Source organism: Octopus bimaculoides, chromosome 7, assembly GCF_001194135.2.
Source record: "Octopus bimaculoides isolate UCB-OBI-ISO-001 chromosome 7, ASM119413v2, whole genome shotgun sequence".
Lineage (NCBI taxonomy): Eukaryota > Metazoa > Mollusca > Cephalopoda > Octopoda > Octopodidae > Octopus > Octopus bimaculoides.
In genome coordinates, this window is record NC_068987.1 from 50,312,051 (window position 1) to 50,326,944 (window position 14,894).

The 14,894-nt window shown below is 33.3% G+C and overlaps 1 protein-coding gene across 6 annotated transcripts in view; it reads left to right on the forward strand.

The window, feature by feature from the left end:
- LOC106880561 (vinculin) overlaps positions 1 to 14,894 on the forward strand; it is a 75,029-nt gene that overhangs the window by 34,428 nt on the left and 25,707 nt on the right. For 3 of the 6 annotated variants that reach the window (XM_052969635.1, XM_052969638.1, XM_052969639.1), the window contains 3 exons: positions 8,144 to 8,262; positions 10,201 to 10,316; positions 13,040 to 13,084. In XM_052969635.1, the coding sequence (XP_052825595.1) occupies positions 8,144 to 8,262; positions 10,201 to 10,316; positions 13,040 to 13,084 (280 nt within the window). The remainder of the gene's footprint in view (positions 1 to 8,143; positions 8,263 to 10,200; positions 10,317 to 13,039; positions 13,085 to 14,894) is intronic. The other 3 variants (XM_052969636.1, XM_052969637.1, XM_052969640.1) reach the window with 1 other exon arrangement.

The window sequence follows — 14,894 nt, forward strand, 5'->3', positions numbered from 1 at the left end:
TATGATGTAACTCTTTACCCTCATACATATTGAGATGTGTATTGAAAAGTTATATCAATAACAATATTCTTAATTATAAATAGTAGTTGAATTTGGTATGTCTCACATATTACACATTATATATATATATATATATATATATATATATATATATTATTACATAGAATATAGATGCATTTTGTTTTTCATAGGTTTTTCTTTTTTTACTTTTTGCATACTTAGCTATTGTATGAGTGTATTAGTTATATTTTGTACATTTTAGTTCTGAAAATTCATAGTAGAAAGTATATGTATTGATGTACTTACGTATTAAATGTTGTATTTATTACTAGTACCCTTCTTGTAAATAGTATATTTTATTTATTATAAGTTTATGTAGATTTATTAGCATTTATAAAGATTTATTATTTGTATTTTAACATTGATTGTAGAAGTTAAATGGTGTTATGTAACTATTATTAGTTCAACCCCTTTCTCATATGCAACTGTCCTTGAATCAGTAAATCAGGTCCATTGTTAATGAATGCATTTAAAAGAGAGTGTTCATAGATTCTTCACAAATTGCAAATATTTGAGTTGAACGAATGTTTTTGATTAATAGATCATAGGTGTGTATCTTGTCTTTGGCACAATTCTGTATCCTTAGCAAAGAAATTTAGCTCCATCAATGCCTCCATCCACCTGGCTACAGCTATTTATGCAGCTTGCAGTAGTGAGCTTACATTCCCTTCCACTTTGGCAAAATCTATAATAAACTGATAATCGGGATGGCACCTGTGCCCAGCGTCGCCTTTCTGACACTTGTGCCCGCAGCATGTGTAAGAACTTTCGAGCGAGATCATTGCCAGTGCCCCTGGACTGGCTCTTGTGCGGGTGGCACATAAAATACACTATTTTGAGCGTGGCCGTTGCCAGTATCGCCTGACTGGCCTTTGTGTAGGGGACACGTAAAAGCACCTACTACACTCTCAGAGTGGTTGGTGTTAGGAAGGGCATCCAGCTGTAGAGACTCTGCCAAATCATGTTGGAGCCTGGTGTAGCCATCTGGTTTCACCAGTCCTCAGTCAAATCGTCCAACCCATACTAGCATGGAAAGCGGACATTAAACGATGATGATGATGATGAATGTTCCACCTCTAGGAGAGAGTGTTACATCCCACTGATGCCTAATAACACTGAAACTAATATAATCTCTCTCATCCTTATACATTTTTGTAATATATTTGATTCAAGTATACAGACAAATATCACTAAATCTGACTATTGCTGATTGCATAACCAAGCCCTAGTATTGTTCTCAGCAAGATCTATTTGAGGGAGTTACAAGAAGTGATCTATGGTCTAAGGTTCAATCCCTTACTCCAACATTGTCAGGTTAAACATGTAGCATCATTTATTTAACATTTAATTCCTAAAACAGTCTTCTCTTGTGGAAAGCTTCTTTAGGCATTTCTGCTTTGTTTTTAGCTTCAACTGGAAAAATCTTTATTTCTGCTGGAAGATACTGGAGATTTGAAATTAGGTAGAGCTGGTGGGAAAGATGGTCATGACTTCATACAGTGATAATAGTACCTTAGTTTTTATGAATAATTTAAGAATATCTCTCTCTCTCTCTCTCTCTCTCTCCTTCTCTCTCTCCTTCTCTCTCCACTTCCTTTCTATTCTGTTCACATTTTTTGTTCTTTTTTTTCTCCCCCTCTCTCTATATATGTTCCAATATTTCTTTCTCTCTCCTTACACACATTACTTTCTGGTCTCCTCTTTCTATCTCCTGCTTTGTTTTTTTTTGTTTTTACATCTTTCTTTCTATCCTCTTTCATTCCTGTCTCTCACATTTTTCATTTCTCTGTCCATTTTTGCCTTTGTCATCTATTTCTCCTCCCCATCGTCCTATCCTCCTCCTCCTCCTCCTGTATCATCCCCCTCTTCCTCACATTCTCCTCTTCCTCACATTCTCCTCTTCCTCCCATTCTCCTCATCTTCCTCCCATTATCCTCTTCCTCCCATTCTCCTCTTCCTCTCATCCTCCTCTTCTCCTCTTCCTCTCATCCTCCCCTTCTCCTCTTCCTCCTATCCTCCTCTTCCTCCCACCACTTCCCCTTCTCCTCTTCCTCCTATCCTCCTCCTCCTCACTTTCATACACCAACCTCTTCAATTATATTACCAAGTTATTCATATTTTGACCTCCTCTCCCTTTCTCTTTCCCTTACTACTGGAAACTTCTCATAATTTTCTACAACTGCAATGAACTGCATGGAGACTAGTTCTTTGTAACTGGAAAGAAACAGATGCTAAAATTCTGGAAGCTCTTCCTTCAAAATCTCATTATCAGAGGTTATCATGCTCACACACAGTGCTTCTAATGGATTATTCTTTTGATTCAGTCTTTTTCTTACCATGTTTATTTTGTGCATTGTGCCATCATCCTCTTTCTCAACAACCATTGTTTTTTTGATTAACCCTGTTACTGTGAAAAGCAGATTTGTCCACTCAAAATTTCATTACTCTTATATATACCAATCTATCTTTATGTGAGGAATGTCATATTTGAAGCTATTTTTTTATTGAGGGCAACCTGGCTTGCAGAAGATACCGATTATACTTTTTAGTACATATTTAACATTGTTACTGGAAATACCATGAAATTTAATTTTGCAATTAATATAGTTGTTATTAGCCAAGAAATGAAGTGTACAATATAATATCATCAAAGCATTAAAGCTGTTGTTTCATGTCTACTTTTGAAAGAAAGCTGTTGTGATTCATTTAGTGTGGGTTTTGCTGTGACTGATATTACCACAGTTATGACCACTGTACTACTTATCTCCACATTAATGTATAGTCTGTATTGAAAATTTTGATTTTAAGACCCCTTCTTCATCTCCAAATCAACATTCAGTTATAGAAATATTTAGATATTTACTTTATTTGAAAATTTTCATTGGTATACAATATTCTCCTTTAAGCATTATAATCCTGGTTATTTTCAGAGTTGTTCTGATCTCAAATCGACTTTTTATTCTGCTTATTACATTAGATTCTCTACAAAATAATTAATTGGTCTTTTAGATCATATAAAGATGATTTCACATTAATTAAACTTATGATAAAATGTTGTACTTGTGGATCTAATGTAATGATCAATAAACTCAAACTTAAAGTTCAAACATGATTATTGATGAATAGACTAAAATAATTGAGATATTCTTGTGTTTTGGAAACATAGCAGATAAGTGTCCCTTTCATTTATAACAATGATCTAGGATTCAACCTTGACTTAAAAAATTATGTATATGGAAAACAGAGTACCTGACACCACAGATAGTAACTCCATTAGAAATGTTCTAAATAGCCCATTGTGATAATTGTAGTAGCAGGTTACTATAATTATTTCAATGATAAAAAATATAGTGACTGGTTATGAGCAGTGACTTAGTGGTTTAATTTAAGGTGAAATAATGTTACTTCTGATTGGTGATTTCTTTCCAAAAAACAAAACAAATTCACATTGTTCAAAGAGTAAAATAAACACAATTCCAGAAAAATTTAATATTAATTAGTTGGGCCCATAATTAGAGAGGCCATAATTAGACTAAAATTAGATTATAATGTGATGGGCGGAAATTAGATAGGCTATAATAAAAGGGAGCGTAATTGGATGGACTTATAATTATATGGGCTTTGATTAGATGGACTGTAAGTAAGGTGAACCATAGTTATACAAGCCATAATTAAATGGGCTAAAATTAGGCTATAATTGGATGGATTACAACAAGACAGGCCATAATTATATGGGCTATAATTAGACATGCTATAGACATGCTATAATAAGATAGGCCATAATTAGGTTATAATTAGGCAGGCCATAATTAGACAGGCTTAAATTAAATGGTCCATAGTTGTGCCAAAAGTTGGGCCATAATCAGTTGAACTGTAGTTAGATGTGCTAAAATTAGTATGAATATTATAAAGTTCTGGATAAGCTTCCAATGTTTGTTAAATCTGTAACATACCTTAGATTCTCATTTGAGTCATTTTCACTTAACTCTTTGTGTGATTATTTCTGGTCATTGGTCAACAATATCCTAAAAAGAAATAATGCCCTTGACGCATTTTTTTTCACTTTTTTTGTATCATATTGTACATCTAATTGTATTTTCTTTAATACTTTGAGGTGGGATAGATGGTGGGAATAAGAGATCTGAAACCAAGATATCTCATGTATCCATTCTCATCATTCTTACTGAAAGAGTTGTTTTCTACTGAAAAAAGAGTGGTTTTTATTGATTGTATTCTTTCTTTTAACAGATAATATGAAAGTTATTAAGACTTTTTTTTACTTTTTTGAGTGTGTGTAATGCTGAAAACTGGGTTTCTGCATGAAGATTAACAAATCTAATTATTATTATCCCAATACTTGTTTCTCATTTCGTCCATTCTTCCAATTTTATAAACTTTTCAATTAATTTCCTTGCTAAATATACTGTTTGTTTTCAATGCTTTTTTTTTATTACGAAATGTTTCATTCCAATGGCTTATTTGATTTTGAATAATTTTCTTGTTAAATGCAGTGTTTGATTTTAAATGTCTTTTATTAAAATTAATTTGAATTTTTTATTTTAAAAGTTTTCATTAAAAATTGATTGCTGTTTTTAATTACATCTCTCAATTTTGTTTCTTTCACTGAATGAAAGGAAACAAGTTGTTAAATTGTCTTGCTTTATCAATTTATTCACAGTACTTCACTTACATATACAATTATTGTGTTATGATTTAGCTATTTTACACTTTAGAAGTTACATACTTTCATTCTCTCCATTTATTGTGATCTCTACCCACCCACATTCCAAGTTCTTCTGTCTCCATTCGCGTATATTCTCCACGTATGTTGAGAGCCCACACAGACATCTTAACACTATTTTTATATCATTGTAGTTCCATCCTGATTGCTCACTCTCCCCTCTTCTAAAAAGTGAGTTGACATATAGCTCCTCTACTGCAAGAAACTTGCTCTGCTCTGGTTCCTTCTCTCCTACTTAAATCCTTCTCCCCCCTTTGCATGAATCTACCTCCCTTGAGGTTCATAGTCTTGCAAGCTATGTGGTGACCTCACTAGTACTGGTGCAATGAAAATAGCACCTGGTACATGCTGTAAAGTGGATGATGTTGGGAAGGGTATCCAGATATAGAAACCTGAGCAAAGCAGGCATTGGAGTATGATGCAGTCCTTAGACCTGTCAGATCCTGTCAAATCATCCAACCCACACCAGCATGGAACATGGACATTAAATGATGACGATATTTACCAGATGTTAATGTTGTAGTGGAACCTATTTTTAAGTTTTCCATCTGAAGATACAAAACTGCCACAAGTCTTTTGTAGGAAACAAAATGCCAATTATTGATATCGTATTGAACTAACCACTCATCAACCATGAAATCTGCCAAAGGTGTTTTGTAATGTGCTTAGACTGTATGTCTACTTTTACACACCTTAACCTTTTTGTTAACATATTTCTGTCGAAATACACTGCTTTTGTTTAAATTAATTATGAAAATATTGAAGAATATAGTTAAGCAACTTTGTCATTACTAAGCTGGTGTTTGGAACATGAACTGACATAAAATTTTGATGGGCAGTATTAACTTAGATCACTTTAAAACTGGAAATTTGTACCATAGAACCAGAGGCAGTCTCAAGCAGGTTAGTATCAAAAGAGTTAATTCATCAAAGTTGTAAGATTGCGTAGGGCTGTTATTTGCAATTGACTTGTCTCCTACCTAAGGTGGAGTGGTGGGATCCACCCTGTCATAATTGACACCATGAAACAAGAATTAAGTAAAAGTCCCTTCTGGCTACTGGAAGTATAAAGTTACATAGATTGCATATCATGGATTTTGCTTACAGCAGGATTATAACTTAACACCTCAAGCTGATAAATCTCTTCTACATAATATTTATTTACTTTGGTGCACTGAACCATTGGAAATTTTTGTGTGTGTGGGCAGAGAGCATAGATAGAGAGTAACTCTCTCCTCCATATCATTGAGTTTAGTGCAACTTGCCTCTAGCACATGTAAATCTAAACATCCTGTTTTAGGGATACAAGATCAATCATAATATTTTTTACTTTACAAAACCAACTCCTCCTCATTCTCCTCTTAGCTTAACATCTAGGCAGTGTAGGTAAAACTATAATTGTTGACAAAAACTGCTTCTTTACAAGGAAGGTTATTTTTGTGTTTGTTTATTAATTCATTCATGTTATTTATTAATGTTTTATTCTTGTTGTGTTTGTTTTTTCTTTTAATTTTTAATTCATCTAAACTTTTTCTGGTTTCATTTGAAGCATGATGGTGCGCTTTTGTTCATGGTTTCCATCTTTTTGGAACAACTGCCATTTCATTTATATGATTTTTTTCTTTTTTTTAATATATATGTATATATGTGTGTGTGTGAAGTATTATTACTGTTAAAAACAGTAATAATGAGGTGGTTAGAAAAACTTCTACCTAAACAGGTATAAAATATTTAAAGAAAAGAAGGGTAAGGATATCTTTAATTTTTTAGCAAGCGGTATCTTTACCCTTCTTTTCTTTATATATATATATATATATATTTCATGTTACTCATCACTGCTTTGGTTTTCTTATTTGTTCTTGTTTTACTAAATTGTTCTTTGATTTTTGCAATGGCAGTTACATGGTAATAATAATAAGGTTAAAAGAAATGAAGGATCTGTTCTTTAGTTTTTTTTATTTATATATACAAGTACAGAAAGCCTTTTAATGTCTATGTTATTACATTTTTAAAACTTTTCATTTAGCGCTTGTGAATGTTTGTGCTTCTACCGTAGAGGTACAAGCATTCTCAAGAGCTAGATGAAAAATTCTTAAAATATAATAACAAATATTTGAATACTTTCTGCATCTGTATATAAATAAACCAAAGAACAGTTCCTTCATTTTTGATGAGCCTTATCATTATGACCAATATGTTATTCTGTACACTATCAAAAGTGTTTATATGCACACACACACATACATAAGCACAAACGCATAAATACAATTTTTTGTTTCTATTTTAGCAATATTTAGCTTCATCTTGCCTCTTGTTCATGTTCTTGCTTCTTGTTCATTTAATTTTATTATTTTTTCCTTCTGCTTCCCTCTTTGTCTTACCTTGAAGAACTTAGATCTGAAATCTCTAAAGTACTTAACTTAGTAAGTCTGTACTTTTGTATTTTACTATGAGACTGCATTTCTGTCAATGCCTGGCAGAAATATAAGTTTTTAGGGCTTTACTCAAACCAGAGATATATTAAGTAGTTGAAAGAAGCTGGCAGTTTTTCTCTTTATCGTTGACAGGTTTGCATCACATTGTAATGAAAGAGTTTATCTTAGTTCTGTGAATTACTGCTTAGTTCCAGCACGGTGTGTGTATCAAACATTTATACAATCATTGACCATTTAATATTGGATTACTACCATACTCTCTACATTCCCAATCCTCACTGTCCTAACTGTAAATCATGCTGTATTGCTTTTTGTTTTTCATCTCTACAAGGGTAGTAAAATATATCTCTAATGTACTGGGGTCAATTCAGCTAATAATTTCTTTCAAATTAAGCAAGTGGCCCAAGAAAGAAACCAATTTTGAACTAATGTAAAGTGTAATCTAGGGGAAAGGAAGTAATGGAAAAAAACAAAACAAAACAATAAGAGAAATAATTAGGAATTTCTCTTAAGATGCACAAATCAACAGGGATGTTTGCATATAACTCCAGACTTAGTTATCAATTGTATCCATTTAGGTTCTATCAGGTTTCCAATAGGTTCCATATATTTCCAAAATGAGATTTTCTTATTGGTTCAGGTTTATGAACTCTACCATTCTATAGCAATAAACCTTCTATTGTGACCCTTCTCTGCACTTTACATCTTTACCATCATTTATTGCTTTGATTTGAAGTTTCCCTATTAAATTTTCTAAACTGCTGTTCCATCTATGCCAGCTGTGCATGTCTACTGCAGCTTTCTGCATACAATATTTCTCTTGTTATTGCTTAAATGATGTTAGTGCATATGCAAAGAATTACATAATAGCCTAGAAAGTACAACAGTGCCAAAATATTGCTTTCAGATGCTCCTCCACGGCCACCACTGCCAAGTGATGCCTGTCCTCCAAGACCTCCACCTCCAGAGACTGATGACGAGGATGAATCTGCTTTCCCAGTGCCACAAGTCAATCAACCAATTATGGTAAGTAGATCAATGATATGTAAGTTGTGAGTAATTGAACATTGCAGTATCATTAATCAATTGACTGATAAAGTCTGTTGGTAGATTTCACACAAGGTGACTGCATGTCATTTGTTGGGCGTCACAGAAGTTGATGTTTGTTTCATTGGCAACCACAGTAGAAATGTATGTTAGCCATTATAGAAATGTGATGTGTTAGACATCATGCTGGATATGATATGGTTGTTAGATTCTGCTTTGTGAACATGATGTGTATGCTGTACAGCTCACGGCTGACATCATTTGTGAATTTAAACCACAGAGCTGACATCATTTGTAAGAGTCAACCACAGAGCTGATATTATTTGTAAGAGTCAACCACAGAGCTGATATTATGTGTGAGAGTCAACTACAGAGCTGACATCATATGTGAGTGTCAACCTCATAACTGACATAATGTCTGAGTGTCCAACATGCAACTGAGTCTACATGTGAATATCCATAGTTGACATTATACGTTAGAAGACAGACACTACTCAGTTGAGATGAAGTGACATGCACACCATACAGCTGATACAGTTTGTTAGTTGCCACTATTGTAATAGGGAATAGCATAAAGGTAACAGTTTTAGTCAAAGACCACTTAACTTAGTATGTTAGTGGGTACCACACAGTTGAGATTGATTGAAACAGTACAATTCATTATAGGTATTTTATTTAATTCACTACTTGGATAACATAGTATTTATTAGTGAATACTACACAGTGGTAGGTGTCTGTTGGCACCACACATATGACACTTATTTCATTGGGACACATGTCTATATGAAACAGTGGAATACTTTGTGTTAGCAGACATTCCATGAATGAGAGAATATGCTGGCTGGAATAGAGTAATGTTAATCAGTGCCAGACAAATATCATAATAGTCTGTTTAGTTCAGTCACCATTTACTCTTTCATATCAATCTTCCATTTCATAAAGAGAGGCAGTAGGAAAGGTAGTCAACTATGTAAGTAATGTTATGCATTGAAGACTGGCCGATCTGTTTATGTCATTAGTTTCTATCATTAAATCTAATATTACATTCAATCTGATCATGCATGTCTTTTGCAAATTCCTCCAACATGATCAAGTTTTGGAGCTTAACTTATTTTTCTCATATGATTCTAAAGAGTAGCCAGTCATATATTTGGTCTTAGATTGTTCAAAGAATACCCAATCAAAATTTATATTCTGCTAGTATTTTTGTTCTTGTTTCCACTATCCATAATAAAGTCTGAGCTTGTAACCTTCAGTATGAAAATCCAACACCGAAACCACTTTTGTTTTAGTCACTCTACTGCTTTAGGATATAAGAGGATTATGTTATAAAATTAATATTCATTTGAACCAAATGACTGGAGTAGGAACATGATGAATAATGATAATAATAATAATAATCCCTTCTACTATAGGCACAAGGCCTGAAATTGGGGGGAAGGGGGATAGTCAATTACATCGACCCAAGTATTCAACTGGTACTTAATTAATTGACCCTGAAAGGATGAAAGGCAACTTTAACCTCAGCGGAATTTGAACTCAGAACGTAGCGGCAGATGAAATACTGCTAAGCACTTCACCCAGCATGCTAACGATTCTGCCAGCTTGCTGCCTTAATAATAATAATAATAATAATAATAATAATAATAAGAGCAGTGGAATGGCAAAATTGTTAGAGCATTGGAAAAAAACTGCCTTGCAGCATTTGTTCTTGTTGGTTACATTCTGTGTTCAAACCTTGCTGAGGTCAACTTTGCCTTTCATTCTTTTGGTGTCAATAAAATAAAGTACCAGTCGAGTATTGGAGTCAATATTATCAACTAGTACTCTTTCTTCAAAATTGTTGGCCTTGTGCCTATAACCGAAAGAATTATCATCATTGTTATTAACAGAGTTGTTTCTCTTATCCCTTACCAGATGGCAGCCCATGATCTACATATGGAAACCAAGCAATGGTCTAGTAAAGACAATGAAATCATTGTAGCTGCAAAGAAAATGGCTCTTCTACTTGCGAAACTTTCCCATCTTGTTAGGTGAGAGATTTATTTGATCAACATTACTTTCAATACTTCATTACTAATGTGATTGTTTTCAGCCGCATATTTTTAGACTTTGCAGGGCTTCCAGGGACCAGTTGTCATGAGTTGTATGTTTTATAACAACATACAATAAAGATAAAATTGTTTCAGTTTAGACTAAATAATTCATTCAATCAGCTACTTCCATATCATGGATCTATTCAGCCAGAGTTGACCACAGCAACAAGAAGAAGAAACATCATGAACCAACAGGGGAGCCTTTATATGGTCACTTAACCTGCTAGAAAAAGCTGCCTAACTTTCCCCAAATTGTACTCTGTCTTCAAAAATGGACACATTGGATGCATCCAAGGTTGACTATGTGTTGTACCTTTGAGCAAAGCACTTGAAATGATTTTATGTTACATCAATTCATTCAGATGAAAATGAATTCCAATAACAGCTGGAAGTAGGTTAACTAGTGCTCATTCAGAGAATTCTCTTGTACTCTCATCTACTGAAATGCCATGGAATCTGGGATAAACTCTGGCTTAATGTGCCTGTAGACCCAGCACATACTTTTAGTTATTTTAACTTAACAATTACACAGTGCCCTGTAGCATCACATTTTATACTAGTAAATCTGCATAAAAATCTTCAACCAGTATACTGTTAAAACTACTTTATTGCAAATCAGGAAATTTGGTCAATTTCCTAATTTCTTTATATTTCAAAAAACTTTTTTCTCATATTGTTTATTTTTCTGCTTTAAATTGCTAATGTTTTTTGTAACATCTGATATATATTATGATTTTACTATTTTATAAAAATATCACTAATGATAAATTCAATTAATTAGGTCTAACTATTAGTAAAAAAAAACCTCTAAATTTAAAAGACAGATCTAGAATTTCTCTTATTGTTCAATACATACCAAGCTGGTACCTATAGTGTCGACCATGTTACTACCATGTTACATAATTGAATTTGTCTTTTATATTCTCTGATGAAATTAATAGTGTCTTTTTTGAAATATCTGTCTGATATCTTTGTATTTCTGTGCTGTGTTGGATAATGATACTGTGAAAGCTGTTAGAATGTACCAAAGCTGTGTGTTATAGTGTGAAAATTGTGTGTGACACTGTGGCTAGTTTCTATTAGTGAGTTTTTTCATGTTTTCTTTTCCTTTCCTGTCCTTTAAGTTGAGTAGTCTGTCTCTGTAACATCAAAGAATTGTCACTTCAACAACATAGAGAAGAAAATAGCTGAAGGCAATGTGAAACACATGAAACAAGCAAGCAGAACTACAAACACACACATACACTCCGTATCTATCTCTCTCTCTCTCTTTCTCTGTCTGTTTATTTCCATTGCAATCTTCAGAAAATCTTTCCTGTTCTTGAGGGACTATACTAATAGGCATTATGAGAAGACATACAGCTGTAAGCTGTTGGAGATATGAATTACTCTGATGATGATGATGATGATGATGATGGTGATAATGTTTTGTTAAACTTTATGTCCGTATTTCAACTTTTCCTATGATAATATATTGTTATTAAAAGGTGGCAGAATTAGCATGCCAAGGAATATGCTAGCAGGATTTCTTCCAGCTCTTTATGTTCTGAGTTCAAATCCTACCATGGTCAACATTGCCTTTCATCCTTTTGGTATCAGTAAAATAAGTATCAGTTGAGTACTGGGGGTCAATATAATTGACTTTCCCTCCTCTCAGAATTTCTGGCCTTGTGCCAATATTAGAAATTATTATTATTATTATTATTATTATTAAAGGATGGGAAGCTAGCAGAATCATTAGCGCATCTGACAAAATGCTTTCTTATAGCTCTTTACATACTGAACTCAGAACCTGTTGAATTCAGTTTTGTATTTCATCCCTTCAAGGTTGGTGAAACAAAGTACCAGTCAAGTGCAGGAATTGGTGTAATAACATTGTGTCCTTGAGCAAGACACTTTATTTCACGTTGCTCCAGTCCACTCAGCTGGCAAAAATGAGTTGTACCAGTGATTCAAAGGGCCAACCATGTCACATTTTGTGTCATGCTGTATCTTTCTGAAAACCACATTAAGGGTATCCATGTCTGTGGAATGCTCAGCCACTTGCATGTTAATTTCAGTGGTAGGCTGTTCTGTTGACTGGATCAACTGGATCCCTTGTCAAAACCAACAGAGTGCCAAAAGATCTCACCATCACACATTGTGTATTCTACATACATGTATGTGCATTTATGTTTGGATCTATGTTGATTTGTGTATAAACAGACAGAAATCAAAATATATTAATGTGCACATGTCTGTGAAAAAAAAGGAGTGACCTAATTATTGTTTTGTTTCCTTAGCTTATTGATTAAAATCCATGATACTGGCTCACTCTGGCCTGGTTGGTCATGGCTGTGCCATATGCAATATGGATAAACAAAAGTAAATCCCTTAATTATATAGCAAATAGCAAAGTTTCTCTAGTCTAGAGTTGTGTGTTTTGTGTTTGTGTGTATGCTTTGTTTTCTTATTTTATTTATTTGTTCTTTTATTATTTATATATTTCATTTATAAATCTAAAGCTTAAATAACTTGATTACCTTAAGAAATTTATCAGTCTATTATCTGGCCAACATTAAGAGAGAGAGAGGAAAAGATATAAAAAAAAAAAAAAAACGAACAAACAAAAAAGGTATATTTCTACTTGAAGCACTAATACCACGACTTGCTACTTGCAGTTGTCAGGAAAATTGCAAATGGATATGGTGTACTGTTCACAAGACGTAAGCTCTTTATGTATGGAAGGTAGTTTGCTTTTGGTGTTGACAATACCAGGAAACTTTCATTTCCTGGGAGAAAAAAAAATTAAATTATGAAAGAAGAAAAAAAAAAAAATACCTACTCGCTCCTGTATTTGGACAAAATTCAATCAACCCCTTTCTTTTGTTAACCCTTATTTAAAAAAATCTTGTTGATTTTTTTTTGCTTTTTTTGCTATATAATGAATGGTTTTCACCCTTTCAACCTTCCCTCATGTTTTTGTTGGATGTGAGGTTTAGAATTATATTTAATTTGGTGTCTTAACATTCTGAATAAAATTCCCTCTGAGTTTGGCTTTATTTTTTGTATATCTAGAGACCATTGGGGGAAAAAAAAAGAACAAGAAAATAATGTTTGTTGCTTAAACAATAATGCTTGTTGTTTAAATCAACTACAGAATTGGGTGGAATTCAATTTCAGTGTCAGATTTATTCTAACAACAACTCAAGTATTCCATCATCTAGCTTCAGGGGAAGTAGAACCTTAGTTTTGCTATTGTTGTTTTTGTTTATTGTTTATTTAGCTCCCAGGTCAACTTTGAGCAAATGCATTCCATGACCCTCCTGTATCTAGGACTACATTATCCTATGTATTTTTCCTGGACATTAGTTTGGACATGATAAGTGTCTTTGGTTCTTTGAAACTTCTTAAAGGAATCCAAAAACCCATTACAGCAACTGTTTGAAAACATCATGATACATTTTCTCATTAGTTTCTCCTTCTTTTACTCTGCCTTTTAGAAATTCTAATTAATGTCTATTGTTACAGAGGGTGTTGAAACTATATTGAATATATTAATATTACCCCCACCACATCCTATTACTCTGATTCTTAAAAGTTGTTTGTTATTTCATTATATTTATTTACTTTTTTTTTATGAAGGCTTCATCACTACCAAAAGCAAACAGTCTTTTCATCTTAAGGCCGCAGGCATGACTGAGCCATTTTCTTCTGTTGAGAACGAAATTTCTTGTTCGAATTCCTTCTCAAATTGCACACATATTTACACATGCATGCACATGCTCTCATGCACCCACACACATGCATACATGAGCACACACACACATGCACAAAAGCACACAGGTGGAGGCTTGCACAAACATGCAAGAGTATACACATACAGGCTCACACTCATACACAAGTACAAAACACAAGACACACACATGCCTAAGCATACCAGTCATCAAAGGTGCTTCTAAGTGTTTCCAGCACTATAGTTCTAGGAGCTTCCCAACCTGCTAGAAACAACTATCAAATCTTCCTCAGATCATTTCTACCATCTTAAAAAAAAAAGGAAGGACACATTGAACAGTGCATATGTTAGATATTTTGATAGATAGAATAGTCATGGCTGGAATATTTTTGGTCACTTGGCTGCTCAGTCAGTAATGACCTGGAGTTAAACACTGTTCATATGTAATCATATGCTTAAGTTTACAGATACTTCTAGATGTACATATGCATATGAACGTTTACACACACTTTTTAAAAAACATGCATGCATATATATATATATATATATATATATCGATTTAAATGAGAGCTCAAAACTGATCCATTGAAAATACTTTATTATAAAATACTTCATTATTATAACAAAGTATTTTCAATGGATAAGTTTTGAGCTCTCATTTAAATCGATATAAATACAAAAACTCACTTGTGAGTATTTTTCTACGTTTGTTAACAGATACAATATTTTTGCCTAATTTTGGTATAAAAATATATATAAATACATACATACATATATATATATATATATATATATATATA